Source organism: Harmonia axyridis, chromosome 6, assembly GCF_914767665.1.
Source record: "Harmonia axyridis chromosome 6, icHarAxyr1.1, whole genome shotgun sequence".
NCBI classification, from domain to species: Eukaryota; Metazoa; Arthropoda; class Insecta; order Coleoptera; family Coccinellidae; genus Harmonia; species Harmonia axyridis.
In genome coordinates, this window is record NC_059506.1 from 36,949,932 (window position 1) to 36,968,291 (window position 18,360).

The 18,360-nt window shown below is 33.5% G+C and overlaps 4 protein-coding genes and 1 non-coding gene across 9 annotated transcripts; 1 reads left to right on the forward strand and 4 right to left on the reverse strand.

The window, feature by feature from the left end:
* Positions 1-44: 44 nt before the first annotated feature.
* Positions 45-1,808, reverse strand: LOC123683479. 2 transcript variants are annotated; one of them, XM_045622559.1, is made up of 4 exons: positions 949-1,808; positions 644-863; positions 378-570; positions 45-320 (listed from the first exon to the last, which is right to left on the reverse strand). In XM_045622559.1, the coding sequence occupies exons 1-4, from the start codon at positions 1,365-1,367 to the stop codon at positions 313-315; spliced, it is 840 nt and encodes a 279-aa protein (XP_045478515.1). In that variant the 5' UTR covers positions 1,368-1,808; the 3' UTR covers positions 45-312. The 2 variants fall into 2 exon arrangements, with proteins under 2 accessions (XP_045478515.1, XP_045478514.1); XM_045622558.1 differs by having other exon boundaries at positions 45-330.
* Positions 1,809-2,256: 448 nt separating this feature from the next.
* On the forward strand, positions 2,257-8,307 carry LOC123683481 (ras-related protein Rab-28-like). 4 transcript variants are annotated; one of them, XM_045622565.1, is made up of 6 exons: positions 2,257-2,570; positions 5,850-6,097; positions 6,157-6,342; positions 6,856-6,976; positions 7,866-7,977; positions 8,064-8,307. In XM_045622565.1, the coding sequence occupies exons 2-6, from the start codon at positions 6,017-6,019 to the stop codon at positions 8,113-8,115; spliced, it is 552 nt and encodes a 183-aa protein (XP_045478521.1). In that variant the 5' UTR covers positions 2,257-2,570; positions 5,850-6,016; the 3' UTR covers positions 8,116-8,307. The 4 variants fall into 4 exon arrangements, with proteins under 4 accessions (XP_045478521.1, XP_045478517.1, XP_045478519.1 ...); XM_045622561.1 differs by having other exon boundaries at positions 2,430-2,570; positions 5,898-6,097; positions 7,866-7,969; XM_045622563.1 differs by having other exon boundaries at positions 2,443-2,570; positions 7,866-7,969.
* On the reverse strand, positions 2,542-4,834 carry LOC123683480 (vasotocin-neurophysin VT-like). The gene is made up of 3 exons (XM_045622560.1): positions 4,343-4,834; positions 3,158-3,365; positions 2,542-2,761 (listed from the first exon to the last, which is right to left on the reverse strand). Exons 1-3 carry the CDS (start codon positions 4,733-4,735, stop codon positions 2,658-2,660), a joined length of 705 nt encoding a protein of 234 aa, XP_045478516.1. The 5' UTR covers positions 4,736-4,834; the 3' UTR covers positions 2,542-2,657.
* LOC123683478 (carboxypeptidase M-like) lies at positions 8,261-17,572 on the reverse strand. Its single transcript, XM_045622557.1, is given in 11 exon segments — positions 8,261-8,686; positions 10,224-10,316; positions 10,394-10,570; positions 10,642-10,797; positions 10,853-10,992; positions 11,772-11,959; positions 12,022-12,158; positions 12,447-12,580; positions 12,948-13,276; positions 17,447-17,466; positions 17,468-17,572. Coding segments are annotated over 11 exon segments (1,554 nt in total). The 5' UTR covers positions 17,492-17,572; the 3' UTR covers positions 8,261-8,530.
* On the reverse strand, positions 13,323-13,416 carry LOC123683535. The gene has a single exon (XR_006748009.1). It is a non-coding gene; the product is annotated as a U6atac minor spliceosomal RNA (small nuclear RNA).
* Positions 17,573-18,360: the final 788 nt, after the last annotated feature.

Below are 18,360 nucleotides of genomic sequence, written 5' to 3' on the forward strand. Positions count from 1 at the left end.
TTCGCATTATTATGTTATCAAAAATAAAAAAAAGTGAAAATATCTGATAGTTAAAATATGTTTTTTATTTTTTATGATATTTTATCAAATGTGATTTTTTTTTATAACTCGTCAATATATGTTCAATATTTTTTTTCTATTTTTTTCCCACAAATTTCAGCTTCTTCATGATGAAATCTTTTTCCTTCAATATTTCCGTATCTACTGTAACTGAATCATCCTCTAGTTTTTCCTCTGGCATATGAAGTTTAATTTGTTTTTGTATTTGGTTGGCCTTCGTATCGATTATAGAAACGACATGCGACCATTTCTTCATGCATCTGTAATTATCTAAACAACTTGTTGAATATGTTTTGTATTTAGAAGGATATTTTCACCTCTAGTTACATTCGGTCTCCCAACTAACTCCATGTTTGAAATAAATGAGGTTCTTGCCTTATTTCTTCTTTCGTAAAGGACCTTCTTTGTTTCATCAGAAATTGAGGACAAAAAAGCAACTAGAGAAATTATACTTTCATCATTTATTAAATTTCTTTGCAGCAGATATTTTGTAAGATGGATATCCATATCCTAAAGAATAATTTTTGAGAAATAATGCTAATTTTGTACAATAGTTTCTTTAATTTATAAAAAAAAGTTTTACCTTAAAATCAGCGCCTCTTATACCAAGTAAACCATGACTTATAGCTAATTGTTGAATTAATTCATTGGCGTTACTGGTTTCAAGATGATCCAATATCATTTTGTAAGTTATGATCATCTTGATTGAATGTTTAAGAAACATTTGTTCAATATTTGATTCTAATCCAGCTTTTGTATATTCAGAATACTTCTTGATGAGATTTACATCAGTTTTCATGTAACTAATTATAAGAAAATGTTATTTAAATACAAGGCACAATTAATTCGGAAAATATTAATGCTATAATATGAGAATAATTGTCTTACGCATGATAGTTATCGAATTTATATATCAAGTCCGTTTGCCACATATCAAAAAGGTGTTTGACCACTTTTAAAGTCTCAAACTGCATAAAAATTCCTTCGAAATTTTGTGGATTCATAGCTTTATACTGTTCATAAAGATACTCCATTTGTTGAGGAGTAATAATATCATCCACTTCCTCTTCGACCTCTTTACTTGATGACGCTTCATCAGATTCATTAGAATTGAAAATTGATGGTCTTGTGCATGAGGAAGTAGTTACTAATGAGCCAAGATCGTCTCTCATGATTTCATCCAACGAGGAAATAGAAAGAGGAATAATGCTTGTACCAGGTTTGTAAAAACTCATTCCCTTTTGAACGGATCTTTTTTCGTCAACCGAAGTGAGATTTTCTTTTCTCTTTTTGAGAAAATTTCCCATAGTTATATTATTGTCAAGTTTGACATTGATAGAAAGCACAAATTTCAATTGAATAATTTATATTTATATACATAGAAAACATTTACAACTCATCATTATCCCAACTGATTTTCACTTGACTTTTTCTTAATTCTAGCCAATCTTTCTTCTCTCAGTCGTTCATTGTTTTCAACCTTGAGGGCCCTTTCCATTTCATATAATTCTTTATTACATTCTGCAAAGGCAGTGCGAGCTTTATTACATTGTGAAAGAAATTTCAAAAAAGGATTATCTTTTAAACATACACGATAATTTTCCATTAAAGCCTGACAGGCTTCGTATTTTTCTGGTGGAATTCCCTTCATTTCATATCCAAGACGTTAAATTTTTCAAATTTAATCTTTTTTTCCAAAATAACCTTTTTTTAATATTGTCATCCTTAGAACATAGAATTAGAATATTTTAAGTTGGCATCCATAGAAATAATTGATAATTTTCTTACAATTCATAGAGAAAAGTTTTTAATTTTTTTGAATCTTTGCTTGATTTGAACACAGAGGTCTGTCCAACTGATTTATTTTCTATGTAAAGCTGACATCAACTGAAAAGTAGAATTTTCAAAATGCATACTGACTTGTCCGAACATTTGCATACTGAAGAATGTAACATTCTCATTAAAAGATTGGAAGAATGTCATAAGAATTTTCCTTTTCGAAAATTCATAGGGTACTGTAACGATATGAGTCGACTAATGGAAAACTGTCTAAAAAAAGAACGGATAGAAAGGAGAAGACTCAACCACGAAGCAGCAAAGAAGAAAGAAAGAGACATATATAGGAAAATCCTAGAAGAAAAGAATTCCTAGTGAACTGCACTCAAAATAAAATTAATTATTGATTATAAATATAACTTAAAAGAAGAGTTAAAAATGTTTCGTTATTACTATTATCATAGGAACATTCTCTCTGATGAAAATTCTTGCTGAAAACACCATATAACACCGTAATAATAATAATCGTAATTTATTTATGATGTATATATTTATGAAAGCTGAGTTCCTGTAGTAATTTATCGACATAAATTCTTGTTTACATATAGTGTTGCCTTGGCAACAAGTCAACAATTTCATTCATATTCGTTGGGGCAATAGTCGTTTTAAAAGAACAAGTTCAACACCTACAAATTGATTTCGATCTTTTTTATTTCTTGAATATTTCATGGAGGGTAAGTTCATTTTTCATCATTTTATCTTAATTTATTTATAATTAGTCAACTTCACATTTATATCGATCATTTTGTGTTGGATTTTTTTCAATAGGAAAATAAATTATATACGTCCAAAGGGAACAGATTTTCAGTTGGTGTGTTTCTATTTTTCTCTTCACCGCTACAACTGCTATCAACGTGGCAGGAATCTGAAAAAGATAATAACGATTTTAGAGGATGTCAGTTATTAATCTCAATTTAAGAGATTTTTTCGGAGTTTACGTTTGGAGTGATTTAAAATTCAGCGGGTTGATAGTTAAAGTTCTTGGATCGTTAGGCACAAGGTTGCCAATTCGAATAGTTTTCCTTTCTTCGCTAATGATCGCCAATTTTCAGTGGAAATTATAAAAGAATCTTTGTTTGCTGTTCAAGTTTTTCGTATATTTTTTACGATTTGAGTTCGCACGTGTCATTGAGTTTGAATCAATTAACGAAAGATGAATATTTGGTCACATACTTAAATTATATGTATTTTAAACTTGATGGATGGAAGAAAAATAATATTTCAATGATTTTCCGGATAAATAATATCTAATAATACTTGCCTTGATTGCAACATACGCCCTCTGCAGCGCATCTCCCTGTGTTTCTTCTGCAAGGTGAGCTTCCAGCTATACAGGGTTCAGTTTCATGGAAATAGCCTTCTCTTTGACAAACTATACTTTCTGGGGTTCCTATAAGACAACCGAAGGGCCCGCAGCAGATACCCGGTCCAAAACATTGACCTGATCTGCCAGGTCCGCAGCTAACACACTGTAGAGCAATTCATCATTGAAAATTTTCGAATTAAATTAATTGTACTTGTACTTCAATAACGCGTACAATATACATAACTGAATTCTTGGATAACTCGATTTATCGATGATCTATATGTTCACAAAAATTTTAGTGAAACCTGACGAAATTTCCAAAAGAAAAAAATTTCAATATCCCAATGTTTTAAATTCTTTCGAAATTTAGTGTGAACATTCGTTTCACTATTTTGCAACTGATTTCTGAATTTCAGTTCGATTGGATGGGTATTTTTTCAATTATTGAGAAAACAAAATTTTATATGTGTGTATAACTCCAAAACCATCGAACAGATTTTGCTCATCAATTCATCCGAGAAATTAAGGCGTAAAACATTCACTGATAAATAGGACAGCTGAGAGTATTAAAGAATCCAAGAACAAATAGCCTCAGAGAATAATATACAGGGTGTTAGTGAATTAATGCGAAAAACTTCAGGACCTGATTTTGCAGTAAAAAATAAGTACAGTATGTTATATAATTAGTTATTGCGTTTTAATAGACATTCAATTAAAAATTTTATGTTTATCATTGACGTGCATATGGGTAATTATATAAATTATATAGTAACTTAATCACTAACAACCTATATGCCAAAAGAATTCTAAACAATTACTTTTTCAATTCAATAAAATAAGGTATGAAATGCAGCAATCATCTAGGGAAATATTAACTTAGCCGTTACGTCATAGGTGACGTCATGATATCTATGATCATTTTTATGCCATAATTTGCCTGAAATATGGCTTTTTTTGTTGGTAATTGTGGACGTATCGCTACATTACAGAAGATATTTCAAAATTTGAATCGACTTCAAGTTCTCCGGACGGACGAACACAATTGATTTTAACCACAAATTCTACATCAGCGAATCGAACACTCTTTTCGAACCAGAATTGGAAAATTAGACATTTCAGGCAAATTGAAAAATTTCTTACCGGTCTCACATCTGCTCTTGCGGCAGTTTTGCCGCTGCGTTTGCCGCCCCTTGGACAGTTGGTAATGAGGCAAGCCTCCCCAACGAGAACGTACACAGCAACCAAAACAGCAAAGAAAAAAATGTTGTTGAACATCTTTAGTTGTTGGTGCTCGAACGAAGAGTGTTTTCCTAAGGGACTTTCCTCGTCTTTTATACTGTCCTGAGGGATGCTGATTTCCAGAGGGGTAGTGGGATTTTTTGAATAATGACATTTCTTTTGGTGGGACGTTAATATAAATGAATTATTCTTACCAGTTGCTTCTTTGATATCGAGAAGGGCTGGGACGGTGATTTTCTTTTGAGGAAAAAACAAGGATCTCTTCTGTTTTTGGACCATTACGCTCTGATGCATTCGCCCACCGGATATAATATATAGGGTGGCCAGACGAAAACGGGAAAGAGATTGCTTTTTGGGTGAGAAGAATTTTATATGGAAAAATTGCCTGATTTGGTTTATTTTGAAATGGTAGGGGATATTAAGTATTTACTTTGACATTTTGAGCGGTTGTTCCCCGAACATTTGGAATTTTGAGTTTTTTCTCATAACACCATAGCATCTTAAAATATTTAAATTAAATTCGGCATATATATTCCAATTTAAAGTTTTAATAATGTAATATGCTACTTTTGAATGCAAATCTACAGGGTGATATAATTTTCTGGAACAGTACCTGCTTTTTTTCTCCAGAACTTTTTTTTTTGTGGACCACTGGAAATTTCGAAAAATGTATAAAGAAATTTTGGTCTATTACTACATGTTTCTGTTTCTTGTAGTTTTGTCGTATCTGCTATCTATTAAAAAAAAAAAAAAATCAAAAAATTTTCTACTAATCCTCAGAAAATTCCAAATTACTATAAAGATCCAGTTAGTAAGCTGTGATGAATAAATTAATTATTAGTTTTGGTACTTATTTACCCAATCTATAGCGAAGATTAATAAAGATTCGATAAACTGGTAAAATAATCACAAAAAAGTAGGACTTCAAAAAACGCCCTGTATCTCGAAAACAAAGCATTTGCGGGTCTATGCTTATAGGATTTTTTTTAATTATCCAAAGAATCTCTCATTTTTCTTTGTACCTCAAATTTGGGAACACTATGTACAGCAAACTGTCATAATTTTCATGCAGAATATACCCCTGAATTTTGTCGTGCTCATTAACTAACACCCTGTATAGAATACAACTTCAAGCTTCGTCCAAAATTTCATGTTGATATTGTCATCAGAATGATAGAAAATTGGGGATAGCATAATTTATAAAGATCCTGTATCATTTATACTGTGTGATTTGTTAAAGAGATTCTTCGAAAAAAAAAGTATTCTTTCTACGTTTCCTGAGCAACTCGATCAGGAAAACTCTCAAGTTCAACCCTGTACTTCATGAAAATTCACCAAATACCATTCCGATACTTTCTTACGTGTATACATACACACACTTTCCAGCATTTTCTGATTATACATTCAGATCCTATTGTGATGCGGCTCTAATACATAATCCAATACCCAACCACAGAAAAGACATGCAAAAATGATTCGGAAATGCCTTTACCCCGAAGATAATCCTCTATGGCTTGGGAATCAACAAGTTCGTCATAGAACTGCGTGGTTGTCTTCTTCTTAGTCCGAGTAGCCATGTCGGACTCAGATGGAGAGGGGGTAGACGTGGAAAAGCAAGTGAAAATCGTGATTCTAGGGGAAACAAACGTAGGAAAGGTAAATTCGACTTTAAATTAAATATCGATGAGGTTTACATGAAGTTTGATGTGTTACAGACGAGTTTGGTGAAGAGGTACTGTTACGATGAGTTCTCAAGATACTACACTCAAACTGTTGGTGCTGATTTTTACCTGAAGAGGCTAGCTTTACCTGGAAGACACGAAGTTACCATCAGGATCTCTGATGTTGGAGGGTTTGAGTTTAAAGGATCCATGTTGCCGAACTATCTCTTTAATACTGATGTAAGTCGAAAAAAATGTCCCTTTCGATTTCACTGATGGTTACTTTTTTACACAATGTGCATGTATTCTCTGTTTCAACTTCAACCGAAGTGATAATTATCTTTATGACACAGCGTATATCTATGAATGAATACACACCTCAATAAAATCGTGTAATAGGATAATATTGACTTAGCTCATTACCACAAATGTACACAAATTCATAATAAAGTGTTCATTCATCTAAAATTAACGACTGTAAAGTGTAAAATCTTTCAGTTATAGATACATCTTTGTCTGACGTTCTATGCACGAATTTCTGTGTTTCCGTTTCAGTTTCTGTGTACAAAACACGTGATATTCTCTGTGCATTTCTGAAATGTTTGAATTTTTCTCAAATCTTTTAGAAAACGTCGGTTCTTTACAAGATTTCGTTACGATAGTCTTGGAACTCTTGGTTGTGGGTCTTGCAGAGTACATTTGCGAGCGGTGTTTTCGATTTTACGTGAATAATTTCAGGAAGAATTATTTCAGATCATAATTTTGATGTATGACATTACGAACTCTGTGAGCTTTGAGTATTTGATGGTTTGGCTCAACGAAGTGACTAAAATCTTGGAGAAAAGACCTATGGTTGCTGTTGTGGGAGGCAAATGTGAGTTTTCTAATTTTTATTAATTATTATTAATTAATAGAGCTGAAATTTTTATGGAACTAATTACTGCCCGATTCGAATATCCATACAAAGAATACTAAAAATCGGATCAAATTTGTGTAAGCTAAGGATCTTACAAGGATATCTATATGTTTGAACACACCGACAGACATGACACCGAAGTTGTTCAGAATGGCCTGAATATCATTTTCCCAGCAGAATTTTGACGTAGCAGATCAAAAATCTTTTTATCCCAAAAGTGATCAGTGATCTCAAAGTTTCCTCTACTTTTGATAGTCTCGAAAGCATAACTCTGTTGGATTTTATCAAAACTGCTAAAAACCTTTCTGCCCAAACTGATCGCCGTCACTGGCATGTCGTGAAAATATGCAATCAATTTTAAACCGATTGGCATTTGCAATCTATTTCAATTAGAACTGATTTAAATTCTTGAAGGCCAAAGCATTTGAATATGGATATTTCATTTCAATAACAGGAGCAATCAATTATACTGGATGCACTGTCAAATAGACTAAATGACATTATCAAATAATACAAGAACTAATGGTCTTAGTCCAAAGGATTCTAAGAAAGTATAACCCTGTTTCAATTAAATAACATTGAGATTCATAACTTTTCCAGTAAAATACATAAATCAGCCACGTGATCTGAAACACCAATCAGAGGGAATTACGTCACTTTGAAGTGTAACCCATAGATAACCGTAGTATAATATTCTATGGTTAAAGGAGGTTTACGCGGGAATTTCAAAATTTTTCATCTCTCCTCTTCAGATAAAATTTTTTGAAAGAAGGAATATACATTCTTCAGTTTTCAACAATAGATAATCTATTATTTGCTTCTTCAAATTCTTTTTGGATTCTTTCAGGTGATGTTGAGCACCATAGAAACGTGAAATCCGTTGACGTGAAGCGATTTGTCGAAAACCAAAAAGTTTATAGCTTTTTAGTGTCGTCAAAAACAGGAGAGGGGGTAAGTAAGTAAGTAATAAGGTGAATAATAAAAAAAGAATACAAAAATTCATCAGCCATTTTAATAAACCATCGTACCATATTGTTATTTTCAGGTTAACAACTGTTTTTTGGAATTGGTGGCCGCCCATTTGGGCATACCCTTGACGAAAAAAGACAAAGAAGAGCAGGAGTCCATAGTGAGGGCAGAAATAATGCCACCATCAGCTAGAATACCTCACAAACCCGAAAAATCTGGTTCCCATAACAGCTCATCTTCAGTCTGTTCTATGCAATAAAATAAAACAACTTCTTGTACTTATTTTTTATTAAGAATAAAATCTCCACTTGGAAACACGACTGCTTTGGATGAAATAAATGTACAATATGAAACTTATGATGGACACAACACAACCAGAACTGTCACAACGAAATTCAACGAATAAATATTAATCTTAAATAATATTTCAATAAATTAATTAGTTGTTCTTAATTTTCGATATTTTCACAGTTTAACAATTTCTAATTTCGTCTTTGTACTACTGAATACTAGATTAAATGTGCTAGTACTTAAAGTTCTAGTTTAACCGAATAGGTTACTGACTAAACTGTTGAACCCGTTGCTTAAAGAAGAAAATATCCCATTCTGTGGTCTGGTAAGCTGTGGAGGCGGTCCTCTGTGAAAAGGTGGGTGATGAGGTGTTTGAGCTTGGGGCCTGTAGTATTGCCCATCTTTACGCTAAAATTGGATTCAATTGAAAAAAAAAATACAGAGAACTCTCCTTTCAATATGTACAAAGTTGAAGTTACAGAAAAAATTCTCAATTTAGTAGTCCCATGCAAAAATTTCAACGTGCAAGTTTCACTTATTTTAAGGTCTTCATACAGAAAATTCAAGATTATAACAAATATATTTGATACTTAGATGTATGTAATTATTTTCTTATTTTTAAGTATTCAACATTACCAAGCCCGTAGATCTTTACAGCTAGTAGATCTATTTAACGGTAGATCTATATAACCGATAGCTTCTCGTCACACCGCAAATACATAGAGCTAGTAGATCAATTGAACGATAGACTTAAAGGGTTCGTAGATCTTAGAATGTTTGTAGATCAATTAATTTATAGCTAAAATACGGGTAATTCCTAGTAAGCTAGAAATCAATCAAATTATTACTGTATTGCATAAAAATAGATGTACACAGCCGCCATAGAAATATTGACAGTTTCTTCATTTCAGTGTAAACTTCGAATTATCTTGCAGACCACAGATCTTTAGGTTATTTGGATCTACCGAACTGTTGGTTTTAAAGATCTACTGGCTCACTAAACCTACTTTGTTTATAATACAGTGTGTGTATATTTTTTTTCAAAGATAGCAGAAAAGTTGGGTGAAGCTTATATAACATTATTTTCGGAAATTTCGTGTAAATTTTGGGGTTTCTTGAATTTATTCTCTTCTTATTTCTTGTAACCCAAAGAGGCCAAAACGTTCCAAAACTGGGGATATCTCATTAGTTGGTTCAAGTCCAAAACACGCTAGAAGGAAAACTATTTGAGTGATTTTTTTTCATACATTGGGATACTCTGAAGTCACTACTATGATCTGAATGAGAAACTATGTGACTACTTACAACCACGAATGAAACTCCAACTACTGTTCCATCAATCCAATGGAAAAGTGATCTCACTCTCTAAAGGTCTATTTACAGGTTCGATCACAGTTGAGGGATTAATAATTGTTACAGGGGGTGATGTTACGGGTTTTTTGTACTGTTCACCAGGCTGAAATATTTTCGACATTCATGTATACAGATTACCATCACCACGTGCTATGTTTATACATATATACGGTACTGGCAACGTCTAGATATTGTAGATATCCAATGCCTTACTATTCATTCTATTGTAGACAAATGTTGATATTACATCGACTAGATATCGAGTTGCCAGCGCTGTATATCCAAAGGGTTAGCTACCTAAACTAAAATATACAAAACTGCAAACTTCAGTTGAACATTTGGAAACCCATCAAATTATTACAAAGTTTTTTAGCCTACTTCAAGATAATTTCTAATTGTACACCCAATTGAACCAGTGGTACAGCCTCAATTTGGCGATGAATTTATTACAAGCAAAGTCCAATAAAAAAATCTGCACCCACGTTAAAATAAAAAGTTCTCGTGAAAGAAAAGTGAAGAGATTAAAGTTATGAAGATCTAACTGATGTTTAAGGCGATCGTATCTACAATGGCGTTGAAATAAGCCACCTACCTTTGCTGCCATCATTGTGACGTTCAAGAGAGTGGGTTGTTGATCTAAGACCACAAATTCAATTTCTCTGGGAACGAATCCATCGGCGTAAACCTGACAAAAAATTCAATATTAAAAAAATAGAAATTGAGACCCTGACAGAGCGTCAAAAAAAGTTTTCAGCACTGTACCTCCAACTTGTACATTCCTGGCAATAAAATCCTCCAGAACTCTCCATATCTGGTGGACTGGAAGCCGACATCTCTACCTTTGATCTTCAAAGATGCCTTCTCGATGGGATTGCCATTCTCATCTATGACGAAACCATGGACACCTCTGTGTGCTTCTTGCAAAAACCTGACAAGAGACTGAAAAAAACATTTTGAAGCATCCCCATTACCTTTACAGTTCTTTAATACAAGACTATCAAGATACTCACCTCTTTATTATCCTCCCAGTATTTGGGCAGCTCTTGAGCAGGTGGATACTTGCAGCAAGAGACCTCAAGGGTGACCTCCATGCAGCCATACCAAACGTAGTTGAAATCTTGCATACCTCCAGTTAGAGGATACCATTCAGCACCGTTTGTGATACCCTGAAAAATTGTTAATGTTGTACAAGTCTGGATAATCAGAAGGCTGTGCACCTACCCTGTTGAATCCCTTTTGGGAAGATTTGCAGGCAACTCCTCTGCTCATCTTGGCATGATTTGTTGAATAGGCCAGGGCTAGATGTCTGAAGACATCGTCATCTGGGGTTAAAGATGGAGACGATCCGAAGTTTGAGAACACTGTGGGAGAAAGGGGGCGTTAACATCGCTAGTGGGCGTGGAAGAAGCCTGGACTTACGAGAGCACAAGGCTGAGGATCTGCAAATTCCTTGCAGCGCAATGATTACATAATTAAAATCTTGATTGATCTTGTTTATCACAATTTGAAGTGCTGACATAATTTGTTTTCGAATATTGGAGTAATTATGAATATTTTCACCGTTAAAAACTAGTATTTTTAGCTTTATAATAGTTTTTCACATAAGTGACACTTATGCTATTAAAATTATTAGGATGAAAATTCGGTAGATGAAAACTTTTGGAAAACCACCATATATTGTTGCAAGGTTTATTTTGTGAAAAATTAATAATTATTTGCTTTTCAGCTTTATAATTGTTGTTCACATAAGTGACACTTATGCTATCAAAATTATTAGGATGAAAATCCGGCTAATAAAAATTTCAGATATCAATTACTTAACATGATCCTCTTCAAATCAGTCTTTGCAACTTTGAAAACTAGTTTTTTAGCTTTATAATAGTTGTTCACATAAGTGACATTAATGTCATGAAAATTATTAAAATGAAAATCCAGTAGATAGAAACTTTTGGAGAACTGGTTTATATTGTGGCAAGGTCTATTTTGCCTAAAATCCTCTTCATATAAACATTTTGACGTTTCAAAACGCGTTACACTTGTTAAACCTAAATATCGTCCTGTATACACAGATGACACTTATGCCAAAAATTCTCTAGAGACTGGAATTATCCTATTTTACCGTTTTAATACCAACTCTTACGTGAATTTGGAGTGTTATCGAATGGATAGCTTGCGACAAGGGCGCCACCGTGGAGAGATCCAGAAAGTACGAATTGAATCTTCGATATCCAATCCTTTACAGCTTCCGTTTCTGGTTGGGGTCTCTTGTTGTTCTGTTTGAAATAATCGGGGAAGTTCCTGTTAAGGTCAAAGCCTCTGGCGTTGTATCTGTGAAATAAAAAATTGATTTTAGTTAAGTTAGAGTGAGGAGTATCGAATATAATATTTACCTTCCTTGTCCACCCTCACAAGTTCCTTCTTTGGACACTTCGAAGCCATCTGGATTCATGGAAGGCAGTATGTGGATTCTGGTGTTGTCCAAGAGCCATCTGATGTAGGGGTCCACTTGATATTGGGTCACTAGATGCTAGAAATTAAAATATATTAGACAAATTGAGTCTTTATTTTGCTAAAGCCAGATAACTGCGATGTAAAACTTTTGTTTTATTGATATTTCGAAAACTATCTGGATTAATACTACAGTTGAAACAATAAGTAATTCAGGATTCAATAATACACCATATTGGAAAAGAAAAAGAATCTTTTTTTAGAAAAATCTAAACTTTTCATGAGAAATTGGAAATATCCCAATTTGTGTTAGGAAGAATCTGATTGCAGGTTAGTTTTCAGCATGAAAAAATTCTAAAGTACCTACTTGGATTAAATGCAGCATCAATTCTCTGCTGACTGCTTCATTACCATGCATGTTTGCAACATATTTTACATCAGGTTTACCAATCATATGCTCATATGGAGAAGCAGAAACGACTAACACCCATAGGTCTCTTCCTGTAAAACGAATTAATAATTAAATAGTAAAAATTTTCTAAATCATCGTGAATTGTTTGAAATTGGTAGCAGATACGAAGAAATATAAGAAACCAAAAAGATAGATACAAGGTCAAACTAACAGTGGTCCACCAAAAAAGTTCTGGAGGAAGAAAGCTGATAATATCTATGACAAATTTCAGTCGGATATTTTGTGAAATTAGAAAAAAAAACGGAAAAAACAAAATTTTAACCCCCTGTATTTCGAAAACAACGCGTTTGCTTGAAAACTTTTTTTTCTTAAAATTAACCGGGCAATATCTCATTTTCGTTTGTACCACCAATTAAGGAACAGCCTATATATCAAAAAAAAAATAATTTATTTTACCTTGGACGGATTTTCCAATGGAATAAAGGGCAGTCAAGGTAGGAAACTTGGCAGTGGTAGTTCTCAGGAACTTGGTCATGGCTTCGTAGTCATGGTACACGTAGTCGAGCCCATAAGGGTCGTTTTGAACGTCCAAATTATAGTTACCGACAGTCTGGTAGTTCCTTAGCTCAGCATCGGGTGAGATTTGTTGGTTTCCCTGTTTTGCATACTCAGACTGGGTGAAATCTGTGGCTTGGTTTGGCGAATCGTTATTAGAGAAGTCACTTTGTGCTTTGCTTACTACTGCCAAGGCCATTAACAGCCATATCGAAAAAGTCATGGTGGAACTGAAAAATTATAAAAGAAAATGTATTCCATAATCGAGGATAATTAAAAAAATGGTGCTCAAGTGTGCTGGCTTGAGCATATGTATTGTAATCCATCCTTGTCTAGGGGAGTGCTAAACTTCTCTCCTTTCATACAACACAATAAACGTAGTGCACCACTCCCTATATGTAGTTAATGATAGCAAGAACTAGTGAGTAATATATAAGGCCATCGTTACCGCCATCTATTGCAGATATACGGAAGCAAGGGTTCATCCAGTTGAAACTTTAGATGGCGTCACCGTTTTAAACTGTAGTTTATACAAGGGGCGTTGAAAAATTATTTACCCTTGTTTTCAAACATTTCCGAATGGAATGAACTAATGCAATAATAGGTTGTAGCTGAGAATTCTTGAACGATTTTCGAAACGTTCGATGAAATATCGTACTCGTTTCTTTTAACAAACGAATGACCCACATAACTAAGAAAAGATTAACATGATAACGTTTTCAATTTGAATAACATCTCAAGATGTATATCATCAAATTTACATAAAAATTTTCCATGCACTTTTAAGTATTATCCAGATCTGAACAAGATCGTGACATTTTAACTGGTTTTCGAAATGATTAGTTATTCAGTTGGGTCAGACAGTGGCTTGAAACAAATTTTAAAGGGCAAATGAATTTTTGAATAACAATGGAATTTGCATCGAGAGAATTCAAATTTAATTTTGTGAACTTATAAGATTTGGTTTCGCCAAGAACATTATAATATAAGTTGAAAAGGAAGTTTCTTCTGTGATCCAGTTGAAGTTTCGAGGAATACGCACAGAATTTTCCGTTTGTAAACTCCTAGATGAATAATTTCGAGCTGAATTTTTCAATTTTATTTCGAAAGTATTTTTTTTCTATTGAAATCTTGAATTGCTCAAGAAATATTAGTCAAATCTTTCTGAATTTTTGTTTGCAACACATATAGGATAATACGCAATAATCATTAATCCTATTACAATTATTTTTTTATTAAACATGTTACAATTTTTGTTCCTGCATAATACAAGTTTTTATTTTCTACTTTATAATGGTAATCATAAAGTATAATCATTTCTCAGATAAGTACATCTTTCGAAGATCAAGAACATCTGAAAATTCTATGTCACCGTAGGCGTTGTTGCCGACTGGGTCAAACATCGAACAATAGCGGGTCATTTATGTTACGAGAACATTCCTTTTCCGAAAAATCAACTTCCCAAGCGTCCCATTTAAAACGATCTCAATAACGGTCCACATAACAGAACAATTTTATCGGGTAGAATCGTCTCCGAACAGAGTTTTCCTCCGATCAAGATCGTCTACCACTTTCACACGTTCCATTGATCGATTTCTCAATTTCACTCGCGTATCAAACGTCTTTTCCCTGTTGTGTAGAAAACGGCTCAAAATAGCCGTTTTCTATGGTCTTCGGCTAGCTGTTAGGTGACCTTATTGGGTCAAGGCCCCTCGGACAGCTGACTGGAAATCAGGTCTCTGGTCCTTCGAGTTCGATCGCAGTGTACGGGAGGTGCTTTCAAATTGATTGGATCGAGTCGAGTTTGTGAGTTTTGTTCATGGCTGAGACTTCTGCGAATCGGAATTTGAATTGAGGAAGACTTGAATTATGCCATAGGTTTCAAATTTTCGAACACAATGTTGATTAGAATTATATCTAGACTGTACAGGGTCGTTAAAATTTGGTGTCAAATAATCAAGGGATCTACGGCATTACAGCATTTAGAGAAAAATGTATGGGACGTTTTTGAGTTCTTTTTTCGAGAAATTAAAGAAACTGAAGACAAGATGTCGATATTTCATTTCATTTTTGAGGAATCAACCAAAGTTCTCCGATTTTACCAAACCATTATAACTTTCACATTCTTCAAGTTATCACAATGGAATTTGGTATGATTCTTGTTAATTGGATGCTCTAACTAGTACTGTCAACATACTATGAACATTTCAATCAGGTGCGTCTCAAATTGGGGGATTCAAGGGTAAATTTTGGAACTCTTTCGTAAAATAATATTTTTTAATTTTGAGGCATCATTTCGAAAACGTAAAAGTTGTTGCGAAATTTACCCTTGAAGCCCTCAGTTTGAGATGAAACTGATAGAAATTTTCGTAGATAGTTGCTTTTAAAGCCATACCGAAGGCTGTTGCCCGCCGTGAAACCTTTTTCGAAAAAAATATTATTTTCATGATATTTTTGACCGGAGAGAATTTTGGGACACCTGTATATAAGTTCTCTGACCTATGAAATGAAATTAAAGTTGAATTTTTCAAACTGTTGTTAAGAAAATAGTTGGAGCAATACTAAAAGAAGTTGGTTGGAAGCTTCTTTACATGTAAATCGCATCAGAAACCATTATACCATATACAGCAGACAGGAAGTTAAGTGAATTTCTTTTTCAGACTGAATTACCGTTCTTCATTTATCAATTAACGTTTAACATATCTTGCAACGAAAATTTTCCGTTAGTCATGATTGGTCACCTGCTGATTTCAACTGGATCTCCAATTTATTTCATTAATTACTTTAACATGAAACGAAATATTCAATAGCTATATCTCTACAGGAACCTACAATTTGAGGAAGAGATATAAATCTAACTTTTTGATTATCTTTATTGTTTGAGCACCATTTACGTAAAAAAATATGTTCGGTCACATTGGGTATACTTTGTTGTTTTAATGAGAAGCTTATTTTTTTCCCTTTCTCGGTTTCTACATAAAAAATGAAAGATGTTTCATACCGACCCTCATTTCGAAAATATGGATGGTTTTCGAGATATTTAGCGCATGTATTTTTCAATATAAATATCTACAGGATCTTTCAAAAGGAGGTTTAATAATAAACAGCCCGCTATCAGGACATCAGTTATTTTTAAAACTGTCATCTTTTGAGATTTGTTAGGTTTGTCGTTCTTGGGAATTAGGCTATAATTGATTTTTTTATGGCTGGAATTGGAAGATATTTGTGTGGGTGAAATTTATTTTCATCAAGACGGCGCTACGTGCCACACAAGTTACGAAACAATCGCAATTTTCCAAGAGAAATTTCCTGGCTGTGTTATTTTTTCAAGAGGTGATCACAACTGGCCATCGGGATCTTGTGATTTAACACCTTTAGACTTTTTTTTGGGCCACGTGAAATATGAGGTCTATGCCAATGCTCCACAATCGATTCAAGACCTTAAAGATGGAATTAAAAAGTTATCTAGGATATACAGCCGCAAGTTGGTGAATTGGTCATGTTAAATTTCATGAAGAGGATGTGGTGCTGTAACCGTTGCCATGGTGGTCATTCGGCCGATATAGTTTTTCATCATTAATGATATAACTTCCTGTTTACATTGATTTATCTTAAAATATACTCATTTTTTTAATATTATTTAGCATTTCCGAAAATATTTTTGTTTTGCCTGTGAAACTTTGCTCAAACAAGAAAATAACAAAAATAAAGAAAAATCTGGATAACTTTTTGAAACAAATACTGTCAATAGTTATTCAATAACATTATAACTACTAACAAAATTTTCTTTCTCTTGATTCACTTCCAGAATTCTAATTACAATTAAATGGATACATTTAACAGTTAACGAGTCATAGAGCTACCCGTTAACCGGAAACAAACGAAGTCAACATAACATTCAGAGAATTTAATATTTCCCCAAGTAATCAGAATTTGCACAACTCAAAACTTTCTCAGATTCCTCGAAAAAACACTTGGGATAGTTCTTCCAAGAAGATTTCAAATTATTATAATTGTTGTTTACGCGATTTTAAATACAGTGTTGCAACGGAAATAACCAATCTTGCAAAAATTTGCATATCGAATAAATATTCAAATAGAGAAATATAAAGCATAGTAAAAAATAATTAGGTATTTTTTTATGTTTTACGATGATTATTATATTATCATACCTAATAAATTAATACAATTGAAAATGATTAATCTGTGTTCAACCATTGAAAAACAAGTTTTTAATTAACATAACACAGAATCAAGTGCAACTTCATCTATGTTTCTCATAGAGGGTCGAAACCACGGAAAACCCAAAAAATTGGACTTTGTTGGTTTCGTGCGACCAGAAGAGACAAAAAAAAGAGGTTGCAGGCGTTCTGACCTTGATCTCGAATCAATCAACTCACCGTTCTTGGTCGCTGGACCCCAATGCACCAATACACGAAGCGCATATATGGTAAAAACAAGAAATGTACACGGGCACCAACTGCTACGTCATAGAAAACCACCGTGCTTCTTCTTGTCGTACTATGAAAACAAGTGAACGTTGAGAAGAGCCATCGTCCGTTTGCACCTGAGATCGCGGTTAACGGAATCCCCGCCACGTTGCCGCTTCTACCCGGAGATTTTTCCTTGAAAATTATCTCTCTTCCTACTGTGAAAAACGTCTATGTGAATGACGCTAATTATTTTGAGTGCGTAATAATAATAATGGTATTCTTTATTTCAAATCATTTCCTACAGAGTGTATAACAATAAGTTACATGAAAAGGAACTGTAGCTGTTGATGGCTTGTGCATTTTCAAGTAATTATTTGAAGAGTTTTTATTCAGCGTCTATCAAATTAGTTTTAGTGTACCGCCTATATGAAAATGAAATGTTTTTTAATATTTCAATTGAAGATTTTTGCCTTTTTACAGTTCATCCAATAAGTATCGGGCTTTTATATATTTAACACTTTTCAAGTCATAAATTTGCTTGCATAGTATTTTTTCCATCAAGAAAGTGTTTCATCAATTCAAGAAACTCATTTTTACCCATTTTTGAAATAACAACAGATATTGATTTCTTTTGAAGCTTTGTTAATAAAAAAAGTAGTACGACACTACGGTGTAAGTCTGCACAACAGTATTTTGAGAAATGTTAGTTGAGGAAAATGAGAGATTCCTTGGTTAATTTTGAGAAAAATTTAATTCAGATCTTCCTGAGAATTACGAGAGAATTGGTTGAAATATTTTTCTCTAAATGGGTAGCAAATACGACAAAACTACAGGACCAAAGTGTCTTTTTACTTTTTCTAAATTACCAGTGGTCCACCCAA

What these genes read in the sequence shown, in the direction of transcription:
- LOC123683479 (XM_045622558.1), bottom strand. Translation starts at nt 1,367, where the DNA reads ATGGGAAATTTTCTCAAAAAGAGAAAAGAAAATCTCACTTCGGTTGAC. An exon ending in AAATTCGATAACTATCATGC is followed by an intron (nt 864 to 948) that starts GTAAGACAATTA and finishes TCTTATAATTAG; the next exon opens with TTACATGAAAACTGATGTAA. An exon ending in TAAGAGGCGCTGATTTTAAG is followed by an intron (nt 571 to 643) that starts GTAAAACTTTTT and finishes ATTATTCTTTAG; the next exon opens with GATATGGATATCCATCTTAC.
- LOC123683481 (XM_045622561.1), top strand. Translation starts at nt 6,017, where the DNA reads ATGTCGGACTCAGATGGAGAGGGGGTAGACGTGGAAAAGCAAGTGAAA. An exon ending in GGGAAACAAACGTAGGAAAG is followed by an intron (nt 6,098 to 6,156) that starts GTAAATTCGACT and finishes GATGTGTTACAG; the next exon opens with ACGAGTTTGGTGAAGAGGTA. An exon ending in CGTCAAAAACAGGAGAGGGG is followed by an intron (nt 7,970 to 8,063) that starts GTAAGTAAGTAA and finishes TGTTATTTTCAG; the next exon opens with GTTAACAACTGTTTTTTGGA.
- LOC123683480 (XM_045622560.1), bottom strand. Translation starts at nt 4,735, where the DNA reads ATGCATCAGAGCGTAATGGTCCAAAAACAGAAGAGATCCTTGTTTTTT. An exon ending in CAAGAGCAGATGTGAGACCG is followed by an intron (nt 3,366 to 4,342) that starts GTAAGAAATTTT and finishes ATTGCTCTACAG; the next exon opens with TGTGTTAGCTGCGGACCTGG. An exon ending in GGGCGTATGTTGCAATCAAG is followed by an intron (nt 2,762 to 3,157) that starts GCAAGTATTATT and finishes TATCTTTTTCAG; the next exon opens with ATTCCTGCCACGTTGATAGC.